General features: G+C 39.6%; 1 protein-coding gene across 1 annotated transcript; it reads right to left on the reverse strand.

The window, feature by feature from the left end:
- Nucleotides 1-691: 691 nt before the first annotated feature.
- On the reverse strand, nucleotides 692-21,004 carry LOC123250515 (RING finger protein 112-like). The gene is made up of 15 exons (XM_044679627.1): nucleotides 20,911-21,004; nucleotides 9,324-9,667; nucleotides 8,888-9,103; nucleotides 8,796-8,798; nucleotides 8,527-8,658; nucleotides 8,162-8,266; nucleotides 7,369-7,419; nucleotides 7,070-7,126; nucleotides 6,890-6,976; nucleotides 6,147-6,264; nucleotides 5,866-5,996; nucleotides 5,719-5,775; nucleotides 5,440-5,514; nucleotides 4,007-4,276; nucleotides 692-904 (listed from the first exon to the last, which is right to left on the reverse strand). The coding sequence occupies exons 1-15, from the start codon at nucleotides 21,002-21,004 to the stop codon at nucleotides 692-694; spliced, it is 1,953 nt and encodes a 650-aa protein (XP_044535562.1).
- Nucleotides 21,005-21,608: the final 604 nt, after the last annotated feature.

Raw genomic sequence — 21,608 nt, forward strand, 5'->3', positions numbered from 1 at the left:
GTGTGTGTGTGTGTTCCTCCCTCAATTTCCTCATATGTAAAATGAATTCATTGTGCTAAGTGGTTTCAGATGTCTCTTCCAGCAACTAGGGACTTATAAAATGAACAAACAAAATAATACACAGAAGACTGTGATAAGGGAAAAGAAGTGATCCATACAAAATGCCATAAGACAACTTTGGAAGGTCACAGCACTATAGCTAGTTTTACAGGGAAAGTATCATGGAAGGGGTAACACCGGAGGTGCATTTTGAAGGACAAGAAGGATTTTTGACAGGTCACAAAGGATAGATTGGGTAGACATACAGAAATACCAAAATGTAGGACAAGGTCAAGGATTAACCAGTAGCCCAGTGAGACTGGAATGTAGAGTGTATGAAGGAGAGTAGTGTTAAATAAGGCCAGAGAGGTAGGTTAAAGATTATCTAGTCCAATATTCTCATTTTATAAGGTTAGAACACTGAGGCCCTTGACTTGCTCGAGATCATACATCCAATTAGTAACAGAGATTATCTAGGTTGGAGTATCATTCTCACAGTTTCTCTTAGCCTCCTTTGCCTCAGCCATCGATAAATGGCAATCAGAGATGCAACTAGGGGGAGTAGGGATGAGGAAAAGGATGACTCCTTAGCTGCACTGAAGATAATACAACTCGGGGTGAATTCACATTGGTAGAAGAAAAGGCTCAGATACTAGAGAGTCTTGCCACCAAGAGTTTGTTGAAGGAGATAGAAGGCAAATCTCATGATGATGAAAGGAGCCTGGGAGTGGCAGCCAGGGGCCAGGTGAAGTAGTAGGGTCATGAGATTTAGTGCAATCTTGTTGTAGATATCAAGGCACAGGAACAGTGGTCTACAGACCATCATCAAGAGGAAACATCCCTCCACAGGAGAAAGTGTGTTCCCCTATGTGTCAGCACCATGAGGAAAAGTTCTAAGTACCTCACCTTAGTTTCAGCTCTACTCTCAGATTTAGAATTTCCACTGAATGACTGTGGAATACCTCATAATATCGGGACAGAAGTTAAGTCTAGGGCACTAAAGAAAAACGTTGTCAGTAGGATTCCCAAAGTAATTGCCCCAATAAAACAATTTTTTTATTTAAAATTTTCATTTTATTTTTGAAAAATATTTTTCCATCTTCCCTCCACACTTCCAGAGCCGACAAGCAATTGCACTAGGTTGTACAAATGTTTTCATTTGATACCTATTTCCACATTATCCATTTTTACCATAGAACAATCTAACAAAACAAATTTTGAGTGAAGTCTTCAGCTCTGAAATCTCAGTCCAAGGATCTTCCCAGACTTCCAGTAACCATACAAAAGGAAAGAAGTCTTCTGCTTCCAAGAGACTGTGGTTCCATCTAAAGCGTATTTTACCTCATCTTATGATGACATAATATCAGACTGCATTAACTGGGAAGCCGGGACTTCAGAGTGTGTGACCTGCTGAGGGGGTAGGATCCTAACCTAGTGACAATTGGTTTCCATATGTAATTGGCATGACAATATGAGGCAGGGTTGGTATCTTCATCCTACTATTCACCCTGCATGACAACACTTTGACATGTTGCAAAGGAAGTTTTCCAGAATTTTTTAGGTTATAGGGTCTACGAATAAGGGAGAAAATGGGGAAAGCAGGGTACCTGGGTTTTGGAGAATCCTACCTTATATCACTTTGTCCAAGCCTCATAACCCAAAATACCTTGAATATACTTTGTCTTTGCCAGCCTTCAAGTCTCCTGTGTTCCATCCCTTTCTTGTTCATAACTGGTCTCTAAGTACTTTGAGTTGCCCTCAAGGGTTTGTATCCCAACTTACCTTTGTATTTACAAAGCCTAGCACATTACTTATACATAATAGGTGCTTAATAAATGTTGTATTAAATTGGTCATCAACTTTCTTTGGCTACTTATTTATCTCTATTCTTGATGGTTCTGTTGATATATTGGGTCTTCCTGAATTAAATTCAATTAACAATTAACTTAGATAAAAATTTATTGAGCTCTTACTATATGGTAGGTACTACACTAGGTCCTGGGGATATGTGTGTATGTGGCAGGGTGGGGATGGGGAGCAGAAGGGGGAGAGGGGGAGAGACAGAGACAGAGACAGAAAGACAGAGAGAGAGAGACAGAGATGATCCCTGCTCTCAGGGATGAATGAAAAGTTGCTCTGGTGTTCAGATAGTAAGTCAATTCTCTGTAATGAGATAGTGATATCAGCTGAGATAAAGTAACATACATTTGTAGTGGACTTAGCCAGTTGGAGGAGGAAATAACAAACCATTCCAGTATCTTTGCCAAGAAAACCCCAAATGGGATCATGTAGGGTTGGATACAATTAAAATGACTAAACAACAACAGTCAGCATGGTTTTGTAATTTTCTCCCACTTTTTTTCAGTAGCATGTTATTAGAAGCAAAGGCACTCATAGAAGCGAGGCTAAGGCTTGGCAGGTTAAGATCAATGATGGGATACAAATGGAAAGAGACTTGAGAGAAGAGGATAGTGGAGTATTAAACTGGTTCATCAAGGGGTCAAGATGGGAATGGGAGGAAAATATAGCCAGTGCCTGAGCGATGGCCCAGGAAAAAGAAATGAGAGCGTGAAGGGTCAGAGGTCATGGTGAGAATGAAGACAAAGCTTGGGATTAAAATGCAGAAGAAGTAGAATGGCAACAGATTGTGTTCAGATAAGAGAATTTCTGAGTTCACAAACATGGAAGTGGATTCAAAATATAGATTTCTAGAGCTCAATAAGCTTAGATAAGAAAATTTTACATTTCAATTTTCATTAATCTCTAACTGAAATTTAAGCATTTCCTTCTATTATACATTTTTAAAAAATATGCTGAGAAAAGGTCCTTAGCTTCACCAGATTGCCAAAGCAGTTCATGACACAAAAAAGTAAAAGAACCCCCTGCTTTAGGATCTGGAGACTGGTTCAGGAGATTTGAGTTAAATCAGAAACTCAGATCATGAATGAAATTAGCACCTTTGTTCACCCCATGGGCTCATGATTACCTGTGCAGAGAAGAGTTTCTCATCTAATTAAGGTCATGCAGGTCAAGGTTAACAGAACTGAAGTCAAACACAGGAGTGAGTCACTTCACCTGCCTCTCTGGGGTAAGCTGGGGCAGAGCACAAGGCATGGGGTCTCTGCTGGGAGCGTGGCACCCATTCTTTGTGGGGGGCAGGTTCACCATCACTTTTCTGGTAGGTGTTATGTTGGAATACTATTCTCTAAAAACATATTTGTCATCAAGTCCTAGCCCAAAGTCATAAGATGCCCCAGGCACATGATCTCCTCTATGTATGTGCCTGCTCTCTCCTATGGACACTCTTTGCATTGGTATCAGCTAGGTTTATGTGTGGGCTATTATATTTGGATAATTCTTGCTCTTGATTTTTATTGAGTAAATTATATTATTATTATTATTATTATTTTTGCTTCCTCATTTAGTAAATATTTCATGTTTAAGAATCAATGGTATTATTAAGACTGATTTTATACAAATGAAAAGAACACTTTTTTGGGCTAAGGAACTATAGTGGTGGTTTTCACCCTACATCAAAATTACTCCTAGTCTCCTGTCCCTGATAATGAGTATATCAGTGTAGTGGAAGACATGGCTAGCCCTCCCATTCTGGGAAAATGAAAACAAAAAACTACACAGATTTGCCTGTTTAAGTTAATGTTGGGATGAGTGAGCCAGGACAGAAAGTGTGAAAGCCTCTGCACTAACAACCTAAAGAAATAGCATTAATTCACTGACTCTTTTTAGACTATAGCCTGTTTCAATAAATGCAAAGCTTCCCTGATTTAATGTTTATAATCCTGAGACTTAGCACAATATTTTGCACATAGAGTTGACTAAATTTTGAAATTTAATCATTCATTTCTATCATGGACATCTGAATCAATGTGTAGGGTTTTTTAAAACCCTAATCCTCTGTCTCAGAATCAGTATTATGTGTTGGTTCCAAGGCAGAAAGAATTCCCACTATACCACCAGCTAACGCCAGGATGCCAACTCCCACAAGTCCACCTAGGGCAGAAGTATGGCCACAGAAACGCATTTTGTAGGAATCCTGGAAGTCCTTAGCTTTTTTCTGAATCTCTTTCTCAAAACTGTCCATAAGTTGGCTCTTCCCTGGGCCCTTCAAAGTCATTCTGAGATTATTCAAGACAAGATCTTTCTTAGTTGAGAGGCGTTTCCACATGTCTTTAGGAAGAATCCTCACAGCACCAAACATGACCTTTGTGGAAGAATCCTGAAAGTATGGAAGAAAAAGCTGTGGTTGCTGACTGAGCACCTTGGCATTCTCACCCTGAGCCCAAGTCTTTGCTATTCAGATTGCTTTTATTTTGAGAATTCAGGTATCCTTCATTTCAGTTCTCTTTCCCTGTCTAGATGAACTCAATTAATTTTTTCTTTCTCTAAAAAAAAAAAGTTTTAATGTTGCCTTTTATTTTTTTATATCTCATTCCTTTTTTACAAAGGTATGCCCTTCCTCTGGCACCCAACTTACCAATTTCATCTGATAGTATATGCAGCATTCTATACCCATACTTTCCCATGCCTTCAGTGAAAGGTAGAAGCCATGTTTGATCATTACCATTATGGACAGAATTCAGGATGGTTGAGTGGAGACCAATGATTTTATTTCCTTTGCCTGCCTTTGCTTCTGACTCAAATTCATTTGTAGCTAAGCCAGAGAGGATATTGGAAGTTTGTTAAATTGTCCAGACCCTAGATAATGATCTATAATAGAAAGCTTAGGATCCTAGGCCAGTCATAGGGTCAAAAAATAAAGACCTATCTTTTAAAATCTTAGCTTGAACAGTCTTCATAGATTTTGTCTGGGTGTAGTAGCTAGTCAACAAGCATGACTAAAGAATTATCAGTCAGTCCTTATCAGACAGAAGTTTTAACCACTATTCCCTAGCAGAATTAATTTGAAGTGGCTAAGTTGGCTCTGAAGAGATTTTAGTTACCAAGGGAGACAGGAAATCTAGTGGAGGAGCACCCATAGAGAGGAATTCTGGCCTAGTAAACCCAGTAGATTCACCAGAGGACATCAGAGATCACTTTAGAATATAGAGGAACAACTAACTGCCTCTGATGCTTTAAGATCCCTGATGTGCCCTGGTGAATTCATGTGTAATAATAATAGCTGTGCATGATCACTCAGGTCATATGGATATTTGTATGATAAAATACCCTACATTCATGGAAGGAATATTTTATTAGTCTTCTAACTCTGCTATTTCATTTAGCACCTTTGCTATGAACTAACTATATCCTCTGGATGACTAGGGAAAAAGTAGAAATATCAATGGGAATTTATGAGTTGTTGTGAGTATCTTGAATCTGGAGCAGATTCTTCTGGGAAGCCCATATGTAAGAAGGACAATTAAAATTCTGAAGGCTTACCTGTTCCTTTATGAAGTCCTCCAAATCTTTTGTAGCATCTTTAATCCTCTTCACATTGTGGAGGTCAGTAGCCATCTGTTCAATGAAAAGAAAGCCCTCATGCATGTTGCCTTTCATTCTCTCCATTTTGGAATTCTGTTCCAAGTCCCTCACCTACCTTTATTTCCTACTTAAACCTACTCCAACCCCATGTTCTCTTGAAGACAGATACTGACTCCTTAGACCTGTTTCTCTTTCTAGAATTAAAATCCTTCCCAGAACTAATAGGCAAGACTCTACCGAATCAAGTGAGGAAGAGAATCCAAATTCTTTCTTCTTTACCAGGTCAGAGAGTGTCTGCAGATAAATTCAAAGGGACAATTAGAAGTTACAGAAGAAGGGACAGGTAGGTATAAGATTCATGGAAGTTGGAGAAGTTGCCCATACCGAGATCTTCTCAGCTAATTCTCTACCAGTGAGAAAATTCTCAAATGACCATTCTGCCACATTCTGGATAGCTGAACTGCAAACATCTGTGATGTAGGCATGTAGATGCTCATAGAAATCTGGGTCCATGTCTAAGAAAGAGAATATTTGTGATCCTGGGAAATTCCAGTAGCTAGGAGTAAGGTGGCTGGTGTTTAGAAGGGAATCAGAATGTTGGTGAGGGGAGATCAATTACACTTTGGGAAGAAGTTACAGGGACTTCTGGATAAAGAGGAAGTTACCTTCTGGATTTGCATTGCCATTGCATGCCACTTTTTTCCCAGGAAATGGCAAGAGGTAGCAGTGGATTTGTTTACTCCTAAATGCCTTCTGAATCCTGGGGTATTTGTCAGAGATTTTCTAAAGAAAAAGCAAGACCTCAAGAAGGTTTCAACCAGGCTTCAGGTGGTAGCTTCATTCCTATGCCCTCTCCCTTTCTGAATGTTCCATTACTACTTTTTTTTCCTCCCTGAACCCAGGCTTGATGTCCTTCTTTCCTGCCACCCTCCAAACAGCTGACAAATTGATATGCTTAAAGCACAGGTTCTATAAATTAATCTCTATGGCTTTCTTTTGACTCTGGAATTAAATACAAACTAGTTTGTTTGGTATTTACAACCCCTCACAGCCCACCTTTCTAAGTCCTTTATATTTACTGCTCTATATATACTCTATGACCTAGCCAAACAGGTTGCTCTTCCTTGAATTTGCCATGTCTCTCCCTCCTTACAACCATCTCAAATGACTCCTCCTAAAGGAGGCCTTTCTGATTCAACCCAATTGTTAGCATAGATTCTGTATATACTTATATGTGTACCTATTGTCTCTACTACCACCACCATGAAAATTTAAGTTCTTTAAGGGCAAATTTTTTGCTTTAAATTCAGCCTTCCCTAGGGTACAGGTCCTGCTCAATAGTAGGCATTTAATTCATGCTTATTGAATGAATCAACCAATGAATCAGTTGACAAATGTTTGCACTTGCCTGGATCACATCATTCATGTGTGCTTGGCCTGCTTCCTCTCCAAACGTTGCTGGATAAAACCAGTCCCGAACTAAGAGATCCAGATGCTGAAAAAGAAGAAAAGGTAAGACAGTTTGACAAGTGGATTCTAGAGGGGGTTGAAGTCTCAGGACAAATGAACTGGACAAACAGTGCCTCACCTGTATTGGTTTCATCTCAAAATATTCTCCTATTTCTTCAGCAATGTGGAGGAACATCTAGTAAGCAGATACAAGTTAGGGCACTTCTTGTCACAGAACCAAGGTATCCTTAAACTCTCTCTCTCTCTCTCTCTCTCTCTCTCTCTCTCTCTCCAAGTCTCTTTGACTCCACAAGAGAAACTACTGGTTCTCAAAGTCACACTCTGAAACCAGGCATTTTATATCCCTGACTTAGTTCTTTAGCTCATACCATTTCTTCTCTTCCCCTTGTTCTGCTGGAAGTTCAAATGTATGCTCACCTCCAGATGTTCCAAATCTGTTTCCTTCAGCATCCGAGAGACATTGAGAATCTAGGGAACAAGGAAGACAGGGAAACAGGGAGGAAAGCCAAAGGTAGGAGAGGTGATCACCTGATTCCTGAGAGTTTCAGAAAGCAGGAACTCTAATTTTTAGAACAGACACATTCTCAGAGTGGGATTATTACATCTTATGAGAGAAGAGGTCTTTTTTCCTAAGGCAACATCAAGAACCTTTTAGCGAAATGGTCCTCTTCCCTCTCTTGGCCTCTGTGAAGAGATCAAACCTTTTCTAGTAGAGTTAGGGGATACTTTTAAAATATTGCCTTAAGGACTCTTTAGAGCTAGGACTTATTAAATAAAATCATAGAAGTTAGAAGAATTAAGCAATCTTTTTCACCAAATACACTGTGGCTGATTCAAATTCAATCTCTCTGATCTAGAAGTCTCATTAATTTTTTTACTTATACAACATATACATCAATTATATAATGATTAAAAAATGCGAATCATATCCACTTTTATGGATTTTAACTAACCATTCATTCCCAGTTACAACAATATAGATACCAATCCTATCCCATTAAGGCAGTACACTGGAATAGCTTTTGTAATTTTCTTTTAGAATCTAGATAATGAAAGTATTTTCACCATTCCTGTTTTGTTCAGTGCCCGAGTAACAATTCAAATCTGGCCTAAAAATCCTAGTAGGTCAGAAATGAGCTAGAAGGGGAACTGTCTGAGAGAGAAGAACCCACAGGCTAAGGAACAAAATGCCTGGGTCCTAGGCTTTCACCTGAAAGGAGCTGAGCAGCATGGTGAGAGCAATGAGTTTGGCATTTGTTTCCTTGTCTGTTTCTAGACTTATGGTCCCTTCTGTGTCCACAAGAAATACAGCCACCTAAAGGATAGAGGGGAGAACCAGGGCATGAGGTCAAAGTTTCCCTGTGGCCCTCTCATCTTTCTGCCCTTCTTCCCTCAGAACTTTCTCAATTCTTCTAACCTTCACCTACCTGTCTTCCCTCAGTTTCTCTCCTCTCTTTCCTCTCTTATTTTCCCCACCCCTACACCCACCTTCCTTCCTCTTTTCCATCATCCACCTCTTACCTCATTCTGGTTTTTGCCTTCCACTTTACAACCTCCCCAGTTCTGTCCTTTTACCTCTTTCCCCTTCTTCTTCAGAATAAATGGCTGGCTCCATATCCACAGGCCCTTGGTGACACTTTGGGCTCCTGGTTCACACTGGAACCCCTGAAGAGCTCTTCCTTCTTTTATCCTCTGGGGATCCTTGGACTTTTGAAGAGAAAGAATGAATCATTTCTCCCCATGACTCAAATATCATATATACAAAATTCCTCCTTTAGAACCCATTTTGCTCTCTTTTCAAAAACCAGGTCTGGATCTCTTAACCTTGAGCTTCTTTCAGAGACTTTCTGCCTCAACTCATTTCCCTTCTTCCCATGTTCCTGTCCTCTCCTCTCCTCCACTGTCTAGGCCACAGAACCCCAGTCCCAGATCTTACCAGACTCTGCAATTCTTGGATTAGATAGTTGAGAAGGAAAGACTTTCCTGTTCTTTGCTCCCCCACGACAGAGATGACACAGATTTTAGTATTCCTGACTTGAGGGTGATTCAGACACTGAGACAGAACATCTAGATTGAGGGTGAAATCCTTTGTGGAGTTAACTTGAACCAACTGCAGAGGTTTTGCCTCTACATTGGAAACATCATAGGGGTTCTGAGGAGAAGAAGGAAAATTCTTTAAACTTCTTAATCTTCTTGGACTTGACCATATAATGAAGGAGTTCCCCTCCTGTCATCCTAACCCGTCTAGAAAGAACCCAAAGTTCACTTATCCCGAATTAGGCAAAAAGCAATTGGTAAGTGTTTGCTTTGTGGGAGACACTCTGCTAATCAGTCCCAGAAACTCATGAGACTATAAAGCCTCAATCTCTGACCTGGTTTGGGTTTGTCCTCTGTTGAAGGGAGTTCATTTTCTCCAACAGACTCCGGAGTCGAGTGTCTGGAACTAGCTGACTCCTGTCACACCTTCTACGGCACTCAGGGCAGTGAGGTGGTTGGGAACCTGGAACACCCGAGTCCCAATGACAGGTGATACACTGAGCACAGAAGTTGTGGCCACATTCAATGGAGACAGGATCCCGGAACAACTCCAAACAGATGGAGCACGTGAGGTCAGACTTCAATAAATCCAATGGGTCAGTTAAAGTGCTCAGTGAGGGGTTTCTCACAAGGAAGCTGGATCTAAAGATGCAGAAAGCAGTGTTGGAGAGGAGAATGTCTAGATGTAGGAAGGGCAGTAGGAGATAATGTGGGAGCTGGGATCGTGGCTAGAATTTTAAGAGGGAAGGGTAGGGGGCATCTAGGTGGCTCATAAATTGAGGGCCAGGCCTAGAGATGGGAGGTCCAAATCTGACCTCAGACACTTCCTGGCTCACCTACCCTGGACAGTAACTTAACCTTCATTGCCTAGTCCTTATGGTTCTTCTGCCTTAGAACCAATACACAGTATGAATTCTAAGAGAGAAGGAAAGGGTTTCAAAAGATGGAGAGAGAGAAAAGTGAGTGGGAACAAATTAAAGTAGATTATTTTGATATATAATTTCTCTTTTTAATCCTTCTTCATAAATCTCTTTCTTTGTGGATTGCTGTGGCAAGGAGAGATTATTAAAGAAGTAGAGAAGAAGAATTCCTATTCTTCTTGATCTCAGATGAATTTGTTTATTATAGAATATTAGAAATAAAAGGAATATCATAGGTCTTCAGTCTGACTTGTCACCTAATGCAGGAATACCTTCTTATAGCACTATCTTCTGTTTGAATATTTCCAGTGATAAAGAATTCCCTACAGATCAAAGTAGACTATTTTCTTGTTGGATAGCACTAATTTTTACAAAATTCCTTTTTATATAGAGTTGAAATTTCACTGACTGGTAGTAATTTTGCCTTCTGTAAGAGGCCACAAAGGAGAAGATTCTTTCTTTTCCATAACTATCCTTTCAGATATTAGAATACAACTATCATGTTTCCCCTAAGTCATGACTTGTTCAGTCTGAACAACCCAAATCTCCTTCAATCTGGACTCATGATTGAACATTAACTATCACTTCTACTTACAAATGGTCATTTCCTTTTTCCATCAAGAAGGATTTTTATGTCTTTGAGAAGATGAAATAGAAAAGTGACAGAGACACAAGATAAAATAGTTAGTGCTGAACCTTGGCATCCCACAACTCCCTCCTTCTGTCCCCCTCTCCTTTCTCCTCCTCCCTCCCTCTTTTTTCTTCCTCCCTTTCATCTCTTTCTTTCTTTCTTTCTTCCTTTCTTCCTTTGTTCATTCATTTCTTTCTTTATTTTTGTTTCTTTGTTTCTTTCTTTCTTTCTTTCTCTCTTTCTCTTTCTCTCTTTCTTTCTTTCTTTGCTTCTTTCTTTCTCTCTTTTTCTTTCTCTCTCTCTCTCTCTCTCTTTCTTTCTTTCTTTCTCTCTCCCTATTTCTGGCCCCTTTCTTTCTCCCTTTTTAAAAAAACTCTTCACCTTCTGTCTTAGAATCAATACTAAGTTTCTGTTCCAAAACAGAAGGGTTAGGCAATTGGAGTTAATTGCCTTGCTCAGGATCATACAACTAGGAAGTATCTGAGGCCAGATTTGACCCAAGGTCCTCCCATCTCCAGACCTGGCTTTCTATCTACTGAGTCACTTAGCTACACCTCTCTATTCCTTTCTATATCCTGGTGTTGCACCTGCTCAGCCCCAGGCCCCCTAGCCTTCCTATAGTCTTCACTTTAGAGCTAGAGTCCTTCTATACCAGTGATGGTGAACATTTTAGAGATGGAGTGCTATGTTTGTGTCCCTTGCCCCCCAGTATTACCCAAGGAGGGGAGGAAGGATGCTCTCCCATTGGCTACTGGGCAGAGGGTAGGGGATGGGAAGTGAGGAATGTCCTTAGGTACATGGAAAGGGAGAGGGGAACAGCCCTGCCCAGAGTCCCTCTGGCTTTCTAGTAAGGAACTCTGCTGGGCAACTGCAGGCATGCCCATAGGGAGGGCTCTGCTTCCCCTTTTAGACACATGTGCCATAGGTTTGCCATCACAGTTCTATACTATCAGCTTCCTTTCAAATCCATTCCCCTCCCATTCCACTGTCATCAACCTGTCCTAATTCTACTATCCTCCCACCAGATCCATTCCTCTCCCTTTGAGCTCAAGATCTTGGTGGCTAGGTGGCACAAAGCACTGGTTGTGGAGTCTAGGAGACCTGAGACCAAATCAGACCTCAGAACTTGCTAGCTTTGTAACCCTGGACAAGTTAGTTCACTCTGTTTGCCTCAGTTTTCTCATCTGTACAATGATCCTGAGAAGAAAATAGCAAACTACTCAAGGATGTTTGTCAAGAAAACCCCGAATGGGGTCACAAGGAATCTGAAAGTACTGAACAAGAACAACAATTTACCTGTCTGTTCAACCAAACACAAAATAAATCCAGTAAACAGGTTCTGTTCTTGAAAGTGACCAGATGAGGGAAATTAAGAGTGTGGAGGAGGCCAGGGAAGATAGAGGGGTCCTGGGAGAAAGGGAAGCCAGTGATTATGGAAATATACTTCCCTGCCTTAAATGTAGTTTACTGGCACTTAAATGCCAGTACATGCACTGGGAAAGGGGGCAACTGAGGTTCTCAGTTCAGGCTTCAGTCAGATTCCCCTCTCATCCTATTATCCTCCTATCAACCCCATTCCTCTCCCATTCCATTGTTCTTACCCCAATTCCATCCCCAGTATCTTCCCACCCCCCCCACCCCCACCCCAGACCTATTCCTCTTCTATTAAACTCAAAGTCTGGTCAGTCTGGTTAGCCAAACATGTGGAATAAACAGGGTAATCAAGTTCTGTTCTTGAAAATGACTAGATGGAGGAAAGTTTTGAGGGTGGGGATAAGGTCAGGGAAGAGACAGAGATGCAGGGAAAGAGGAAATCAGAGACTAAAAGAATATACTTCCCTGCCTTAATAAAAACTGTACCTGCACTGGGAAAGGGAAGGGCACAGGTTCCCTCTTCAGTCTTTAGCCAGCATCTGTCCAAGGAGGAAAATGAATCTACTGTAGGCTGTTTTGGAGGAGGAGGAGTCTGACCAGGAAATGGAAAGAGGGAGTAACAAGCTCAAAGTCCAGAGAATAGACTGTGATGTGTAAGAATTTAAAATTTAGGTTTTATGATCAATATGAAAGTTCCAAATTAATATTGTGGTCACTGATTTAAAAATATTATAGCTTAAGTCGTTTAGCAGCTTTATTTACAAAGAGATGGAAAGCATGAAAGTGAAAAAAATGTAAGAAGAAGGTAGAGAATTGTCTAGCCTACCACCGTAAGTGCAGTTTGGTGTCAGGCTCAGCTACAGTAGGGCTCAATAATCTTCAGCCAGAGGACCTGGTGGTGTCTTTGGCAAGGGTTCTACCAATGCAGCCTCCTCCAGGAAAGGAAGGCCTCTCTGGAACCAATCTTTCCAGAAGCCAGGAAAGGAAGGCCAGCTACTCACCCAGCTCACTGATTCAGAGTCTCTGAAGGTGAAGTCTCCAGGAGAAGTCCTCCAAAGAAGAAATCCACAGGAGAAGATCCTTGGAAAGGAAATTCAGGACTTTTTATAGTCCTTTTTCTGTCACTTCCTATCCCTTCTTCCACTTTACAAGAACCAATGGCATTATTTTAATTTGCCCAACACTGCCCAAGGCAGAGTGGCAATAGTCTTTGGAGGTGTGAGCTTACTCTAGGAAGTGACTCCTGAATTTTCTTACTTAGTATTAAGTAGGGGTGCTTAAGTTTTTGATTGATTAATTTAAAAGTTACTGATTGATAAACAAAGAAAGTTTGATTTGCTCTTCACAGAAGGCAGGAGATGAATTCAGGATTGAAGACAAGGAGCCTTGGACAAGAAAAGAGAAAGTGGAAAGGGAGCATTTTGATATTATTTGATCAGGTGTATTGATTGGCCAATAGAATTTCAGTTGGTATAGATTAGGTGGTATAATTATCACTGACAGAGAGCTTCAGTTGATGGCAGGTGATGGAACTAGCAGGGGTCAGACTATCACAAAACCTATTTATTTAGACTATGAGAAGGAGCAGGGACAGGAAAAGGAAATGAAATTAATTTATGAGATATCTTACCCCAAATTATGGTTTCTAACTAAAACCCAGAAAATATCTCCCTCAGGGGATTGCTTCTTGCCTGATGGACTCAGGCCTAGCCTGACTTCCTTACTGTCTATTAAATATATATTTTATCTGACTTACTAACCTAATCTAATAATAATTATCCTTAGGTTCCTTTCTTGATATAAGATATTCACAGCTTGGATGTAACTTTGTGCCTCCAACTTCAGGGATACAGATTGCCTGTCAGCTCTTCACTGACACTTCTCTCTGATGCCCCCTTTGGTGTTCCAGGGAACAGCCCAGCCACTCTCCTATCAGTCGAATCTCTCTCCCACTGTTCCCCAATATAAAGATGTTATTAAAAGCTAGTTATTACCAAAATCTTCAAAGATTGAAAGAGCCAACTCCCAGAGAGGAAGCTCCAGAGAGTGCCCAGTTCTTCCCAACTGTTTCTCCTAGGGGTTTCCTGGGAATTCTTTACCCATGACCTCCTGAAAATTATTCTCTTTGCTTAAAGGAGCTAAGGTAACATTTTAAAACTCTTTCTATTTGTCTACTCCTTACTTCTATCTAGAGTCTGCTCTTAATTAAGCTAGTTACTTAATTAATCTTTACACTCTCCCCTGTGCTTCATTGAAAAGACCACTTTCTCAAATGAAGCAAATGTACCTATCTAAACTATTCTAAAACTAAACTAGATGATTCTAAAATTCTGTGCTACAACCAGAGAGTTACAGAAAGAAGAATAAGAGAAAGTAAGGAAAATTCTTGCAAACTGCAAGTCACATTACAGTTACAGATAATTCAATTATATACATTTAAAATTTTATAATGACATACTTCTAACTAAACTTTTACAACAATACAACTACCCAAAGATAATGCTTTAAAATTTACCTTACAAATACTATAGAAGGAAAAAATAAACTTTAACTGTTCTATTATAGAAAAAAATCTACCTAAAGATTCAAAATTATCTTACAACACTATAGGAAAGCAAGCAAACTTGCAAGAAAATTATTATGTAAAATATACATATTTACATTCCCCCATGAGGTGGGTAAAATAAACCTCCTCTGAGGTTTTCTTTAATGAGGATATAAATTCTCTTCTGAAGTTACCTGTTAGGAAGATATAAAATCCTCCCTGAAGTGAGAATTTACTTTAATATTAAATTTTATATATTTTTAATAATTTTAATATATTTTAATTAACTTCTATTTATTTGTATTTTTATGATTTTTAATTAATGAGTTATTTAGTTTTTAAATTGTTATATTTACTTATTTTTATCATTGTAGTTTTTTAGTTATTAAGAAGTTTTAATTTATTTATATTAATATTTAATTCATTTCAATATTAATAATCATTTTAAAACTAAAAAATCTAACATACCTCATATACTTGCCATTGACCTTCTCATACAAGCCTCTATTGCACAAAATTACCCTTTCACTTAAATTCAAAATTCAGTGTTTATACAATCCAGTCTTCCGTCTTCATCGTAATCTTTCTTGTAATTCTTTACACATAGTCTTTTTTTTTTAAACCCTTACCTTCCATCTTGGAATCAATACTGAGTATTGGTTCCAAGGCAATGGGGGTCAAGTGACTTGCCCAGGGTCATACAGCTAGGAAGTGTCTGAGGCCAGATTTGAACCCAAGACCTCCCATCTCTGGGCCTGCCTCTCAATCCACTGAGCCACCCAGCTTCCCCCTATACATAGTCTTTTTTTTTTTTTTTTTAAATTTTAAACCCTTAACTTCTGTGTATTGACTTATAGGTGGAAGATTGGTAAGGGTAGGCAATGGGGGTCAAGTGACTTGCCCAGGGTCACACAGCTGGGAAGTGTCTGAGGCCGGATTTGAACCTAGGACCTGGCTCTCAATCCACTGAGCTACCCAGCTGCCCCCTACACATAGTCTTTTGATAGTAGTTTCAGTGTTCATGCAAAAAGTCTCAAGTTGTAGAGTCAAGGTCAGAGTTAACAGAACTGAAGTCAAACACACGAATGAGACAGACTTTCTTCCCCTTTCCTTTTCTTCCTTCTTTGCTACTTAATCAAATTATAATATTCAAAGGCAATACATAGAACTAGAAACAGAAGTAACATGAAATGATTTGCTTCCCCACCAAACACTGCTTTAGTACCCTAGAAATCAAGAAGAAATGCCCAACTAACATCAGAGATAGGAACATATCTATATAAAAGGATCCTTTTCTGTATAATAAAATGGGAAAGTTAGAAAGCCACCTTTGTGAAATGCAACTCTCACTTCTACTCCCTCTTGTGCTGGACACAAACTTGAACATTGTAGAATCCCTATCTCTAGGCCTCCTGAGGCCTAAAGTTGAATGTAAAATAATAATCTTGGGTGAAATTAATAGACTGAACTAGATGGCTTCTTGGGTCCCTTCCAAATCTAGATTCATGATTTCATTTCAGTAGATAGGTTTTGTGTGCCAGATCTCTTTGTTCTTTTCCAGAAACATTAATTTGGAAAGGTATTTGCCTCCAAATATGGGAATTTAAATGAAGAGAGCTTATCTTCTCTTTCTTTTAGGAATAGTATCCCTCCTGAAGGAACTAGACAGAGTTGGGATCAGACATGAGCATTTGGTTTTGGCTTACTTCTGGGTTCAAGTTGGCTTTGGGAAACATAAAGAAGGTCAGTGACAACTTTGAGGATGATGGAGAATGCAGTGATGAAAATGAGCACAGTATTCCATTTGGCATCCTTTCTTATACTGAACTCTTCTATAGTGGTTTGAGCTATTATAGGCCAATGGTCACTCCTCAATGACAGGGGAGCCAAGGAGCCCTAAAAACTGGGGAGAGATAGTCCAGGACCTTCTAACATCTCTAAAATGTAAAATTGGAATTTGTCAGACCAATTTGGAATTTTCACTTCCTCCCCCCACCCCCACACACATACACACATACTCCAGGCTTCCCAATCTTGTTAGGAGTTCAGTCCCCAATTAGTTACTTCATCTACTCTCTATCTTCACTCACCCCTTCCCTAGGGGATGGGACAAAATAGAAACCACTCATTTTGTTTCTTTTCCCAACAAACTCCTTTGCTGAGAGGAGTCCTTCCTCCCAAATAGAAATGTTATCTCTTCAAGTGGCATTGTTTAACCTTTTTTTTTTTCAATGTACATGTTTTTCTTTTCAGTGTACATGAGATGTAAGGAAGGTACACCAATCAGACTTCAGCAAAAACCAGAGTGTCTACCAAGGCTAAAGGACAGACTTGGAAAAGTTAAGAGGAAAGCTTTCAGATACAAAATAAGTATCTTCCACCCAAGAAAGCATCTGAGAGGTCAGCAAGAAAATGCCTTTAGAGGTTGGCAAACTATGATCAAGAGTCAATTAGACTTAATACCTATTTTTTGTGCATCCCATGAGTTTAAAATCCTTTTTTACATTTTTAAATACAACATGATTTTACTTTAAAATTAAAAAAATTCTTAGCTTGAGTGCCCGGAAAAAAACAGGCATCAGGAAAGATGGACCATAGACCACATGGTTTACTGACCTTTGTACTAGGGGAATAGATATATTCATACTTTTGTCTCTTATCACTCAGAAATTATACACCTAAGAAGTCTAGGAGGTAAAAATGACTGAACTAAAACTAATCACCTTAAGGTATCATAGAATGGCTTAAGAAGGGAAGACTTAAGAAATTTTTTCTCATCTTCTGCCTGGAAATGAGAAACAATTTCTGTTCTGAGGTTCTGAGAGAAGCAAAGGAAAGAAGCTTTTCTTGGTTCTAACTAAGGGTAATTGTTTTAATTGAAAAGCAACAGGTATTCCCAGCCCAGGTTGAAAGGTAATCATTCATTGAAAAATAAGCCTCTGTGTGCCCTATACTGAGATCTTTGTGAAGACCCTCTGGATAGAGAAGGAAGATAGAAGCCCTGTAGTACTTGAGTTGTGAGTTGCCTTGGCTACATTTATCCTCTCTCTCCCGGTAATGCCTCTCTTACCACTCTCAGACCTACTCTTGCAAGTACTAGTCTTTAAGTGTGTTGATGGGAGAGAGTGTGCCTTGGGGAAAATGCATTATAATTACTGTACTTGTTATGTCTCCTTGAGAAAAGGCAAAAGAACTGAGTCTATGGCTAATTAAGAAAAAAGTCTATGGGTTGGGGCTTGTGAGCTAGCATTTAGCAGGATAGCTATACACAGTGTCATTCTAATTCAAATACAGTGATCCCTCACCTATTGTGGGATTTACCTTCCAAAGACCCCTGCAATTGGTGAAAATCCATGAAGTAGCAACGTTATATTTAATATTTATATATATTTCAAGGCTTTATAAACACTTCCCACTCTACTACAAACCTTTTCCACACTCTTATTAATGTATAGTCACTGAGCTAATCAACACCCAGGATACAGAACACAACGCTGTGGTTGTTGCCTTTCATTCCATCAGCCAATAGTGTGCCTCAATAAGTGTAACTCCATCATACAGAATTATATATATGTATATATATATATATATATTAAATCCGTGATATAGTGAAGTCACAATAAGTGAACCCCGATATAGCGAGGGAGAACTGTATAAATCAGTTCTGCTTACTTGAATGTGAATGGTGAGGCTGAGTGAGACAGGAAAACAAACACAGAAGGGAAATAGATTTAAAAGACAGAGATTTTACAAATCCAATTTGAATTGTCATGGCAAACTGGCCAAAAGTATAAGCTATATAAACAATTGAGGTTATAGTACATTATAGAAGGAAAAAGAATATTCAAGGTCAGTTTCTTCCTGAGCCTGAGAATTGAGCCTGGTAATAACCCCACAAGTAGACAAAGTATTGGCAATTTTCCCTTTCTTTTTCAAACCTTTGTATTACACTTAAGGAGATGTAGGTGAAAGGAAGTAGAAATGAGAAGAAAGTCAGGCTTCAATCAAGAGAAGCAGGAGGTTCTTCTTCCCTAGCCCCTTCATAATTAAGCCTGCCCTGCTCACCAGGGCCATCTGTTGACTGACATTAAGAAAAAAATGCTAATGAAGATACTGTCCCTTTGCAATAAAGACATTTTGGTTGCTAAAAGGGAGGCAGAACATTTGTGTAAAGACAAAATCTGCTTGAGAAGTAACAAAGGCCTTCATGAAGAAAAAAAAAAAAGACGTGAGGAAAGACAAAGACTAGTCTGAAGACCTGAGAGATTATCCTTCCCACAAATGTACTAAGTTAGAACTGGTTTGAAAGCAGAGCAGTGATCAAGATAAAGAGAGTTACTGAGCATTATTATCCATCAGCCCATTGCCATATAACTGTTTTCAGAATTTTGAATTCTGAATTGGCATAATGGATAGTGCTTAAAAGTGGTATGACCCTGGGCAAGTCACCTAACCTCTGTCACAGTTTCCTCATCTATAAAATAGGAATAATAATAGAGCTTCCCTCATAGGGTTGTTGTGAGAGTCAAATAGCATAATATTTGTGGGAAGCAATTAGCATAGTGCCTGGTACTTAGAAGATACTATATAAATGCTAACTACAGTTATTATTAAGTTCACATAGGCAGAAAAATGGATTTAGGGAGGAACAAGTCACTAAATACAAGGAGACTTAAGAATTCTAAGTCAGCCAATTCTGAAAGACTTATGAAGAAGAATGCTCTCCACCTCCAGAAAGAAAAAACTGGAACAAGAATGCAGATGACAGCATACGATTTTTCACTTGTTTATTTGGGTATATGTTTTGGGGTTTTGGTTTAATAAGATTATTCACTTACAAAAGTGGACATATGTTTTGCCTGACAATACATATATAATGCAGATTGAATTACTTATCAACTCTGGGAGGAGGGAAGGAAGGAAGGAAGGAGATAATTTGGATTATATAACTCTGGAAACCTTATGTGGAAATTTATTACATATAATTTGGTAAAAAAGAATTCTTTTTAAATCTTTTTATATTAAAAAATTTTAAGTCAGAGAGAGGTAATTAGATAAAAATACAAGAAAGAAAATTAAAAGCTGAGTGCTAGAAAAACTAGAAGGTTCTGGGGACAGAAAACACAGAACATGTCAATGCTATTGCTTATTGAAGGCAGAATATGGAAAGGCGACCAGAGATGAACAAAATTAATATTCCTAACCTGTTTCAAAAACCCCATGCAAAAACGTTATAATTCAATGGATGTGTTTTTTTGGGTAGCCAAAGAAAGTTCCCAGATATAAAAAGTTTAAGGTTTGGGTCTCACAGTCTCTTAACCCAAAGCTTGTATAAGGATAAAATTCAAATATCTCAATCCTAGACGGACTACCTCCACACCTATTTTAGACAATCATTGTCCCTAGACGTCTGAGGAGCAGGAAAACAAAGCAGGTAGTCCTTGCAGATGATGCAAGGAGCTATTTTATTAATGGAGAATGTTTAACTGCTGAATCTGATTGGAGGAAAGCAGAATCCTTTGCTATTTGAAGAGCTATCTTGGCTTATTGCCCTCCAGTACCATCTATAGTTTAAGAAAGGGAAAACCTTTCTTTTTACTGCCCTCTATAGCTTAAGAGAAAGGGAAGAAGAAAGTAAAAAGAGGTTTTGTAGCTACATTGCAGTGAGTTGTGCAAATATTTTTGCTAAAAGAGTTTAATACTTTCTGAGCACCCTGTCAAGCTTAATATACTAAAAGAAATTGACACTGCTTCAGTGACTCAAGAATAACAAAGAAATGACTTTCTCAGCAAGAGAGTTGTGATAAATGGAAAGGGAATAGTTAGCAGAGAAATTTTAGCACCATGATGGTGAACCTATGGCATATGTGCCAAAAAGGGCACACAGAGCTCTCTCTGTGGGCACCAGAGCCGTTGCCCACTAAAATTCATTATTAGAAAGGGAGAGGGTCTTGGGGAAGCCCCCTTTCCACCAGGCTGAGGACATTTTTTTCACTTCACCCACTCCTCTGCCCAGCAGCCCAGTGGGAGCATTTCACATGTGGCAGAGCTGGGAGGAGAGTAGAGTGCTTAGATCACTCCTTTCCCCCACCTGAATGAATGTCCTCACTTCACCTGCATCTATGCCCAGCAGCCCAATGGAAGTGCCTCCTCATCTGTCTGGGGTAAGCTGGGGGCAGAGCACAAGGCATGGGGTCTCTGCTGGGAGTATAGTGTATGAATGAAAAACAAACCCTGGCATTTTGAAAATTTGTCAGTTAGAATGCTGAGGAAACAGACCCAGTGACCATTGGAAGAGAGCAAGGACTTCTGGGATCGAACAGCCTGAGGAGCAGTTTTGGGGGGAGAAACCAAAATGGGAAGTGGTTGGAAATCTGGCTCTGAGACCCTCAGAAGTGAGCTTTGGAGGTTTTTCCCTGATGTACAAAGAAGACCTGCATTTCTCCTGATACATCCTGATTCCTGTGATTCACTGACACCAGCCACAGTGACAATAGAGTTTGGGGGTGTCTGAACTTCCTTGGGGGAGCCGATCCTCAGACCCATTTGCCTAGGGCATTGCCCAAAAGTATCCCTCTTTATCTGATATCAACCATAGCTTTAGAAAATATTATAGTGGGCACAGGAAAATGAAGTTTTGTTCGGGGAACACCTGGATCAGATCTTGGAGTCTGAATCTCAGCAGGTCCCTGGCTTAACAAAGGACTTGGACTTAGGGAATTACCCTGCTCCCTCTTTCCTGTTGAACCCCTATTCCCATTCCCTCTGTTAGTAGTTCCTAAATTAAAACCCTCAAGTTTTATCAAGTCAGATCTATGTGAAATCTTTTGGTGGTAAGCATCGAGTAAGGGTTAGTGAAGGGAGGCAGGATGATCTCCATTTTAAGCCTGACTCCCTGCTGGGAAGTAAGGGGAACTTTCTGTGTACCCCAACTGATGCCAACATCTTATTGGGGGTTTCCCTCATTTCCTCTTGAGGGGACAACCTCCCTTTAACCCCTTAACACTGGCATGACCTTCTAGGGGTTCCCTGTTTCTACTCAGGGAACCCCATTTGTCTCCCAGAAACTAGGGGTGGTTGTGAGGGTGGCTGGGTCATTTCACAATTTACTGGCTGGTTCCCCACTACACCCCAATCCTCCTAATCACCC

This window comes from Gracilinanus agilis, chromosome 1, assembly GCF_016433145.1.
Source record: "Gracilinanus agilis isolate LMUSP501 chromosome 1, AgileGrace, whole genome shotgun sequence".
NCBI lineage: Eukaryota > Metazoa > Chordata > Mammalia > Didelphimorphia > Didelphidae > Gracilinanus > Gracilinanus agilis.

Coding starts and splice junctions, on each gene's coding strand:
- LOC123250515 (XM_044679627.1), bottom strand. CDS start 21,004: ATGGGTCTGAGGATCGGCTCCCCCAAGGAAGTTCAGACACCCCCAAAC. Junction 5,997..6,146: donor TGGCAATGCAAATCCAGAAG/GTAACTTCCTCT, acceptor TCTCTTTCTTAG/ACATGGACCCAGATTTCTAT. Junction 5,515..5,718: donor TCTCTTCCTCACTTGATTCG/GTAGAGTCTTGC, acceptor TTCATTGAACAG/ATGGCTACTGACCTCCACAA.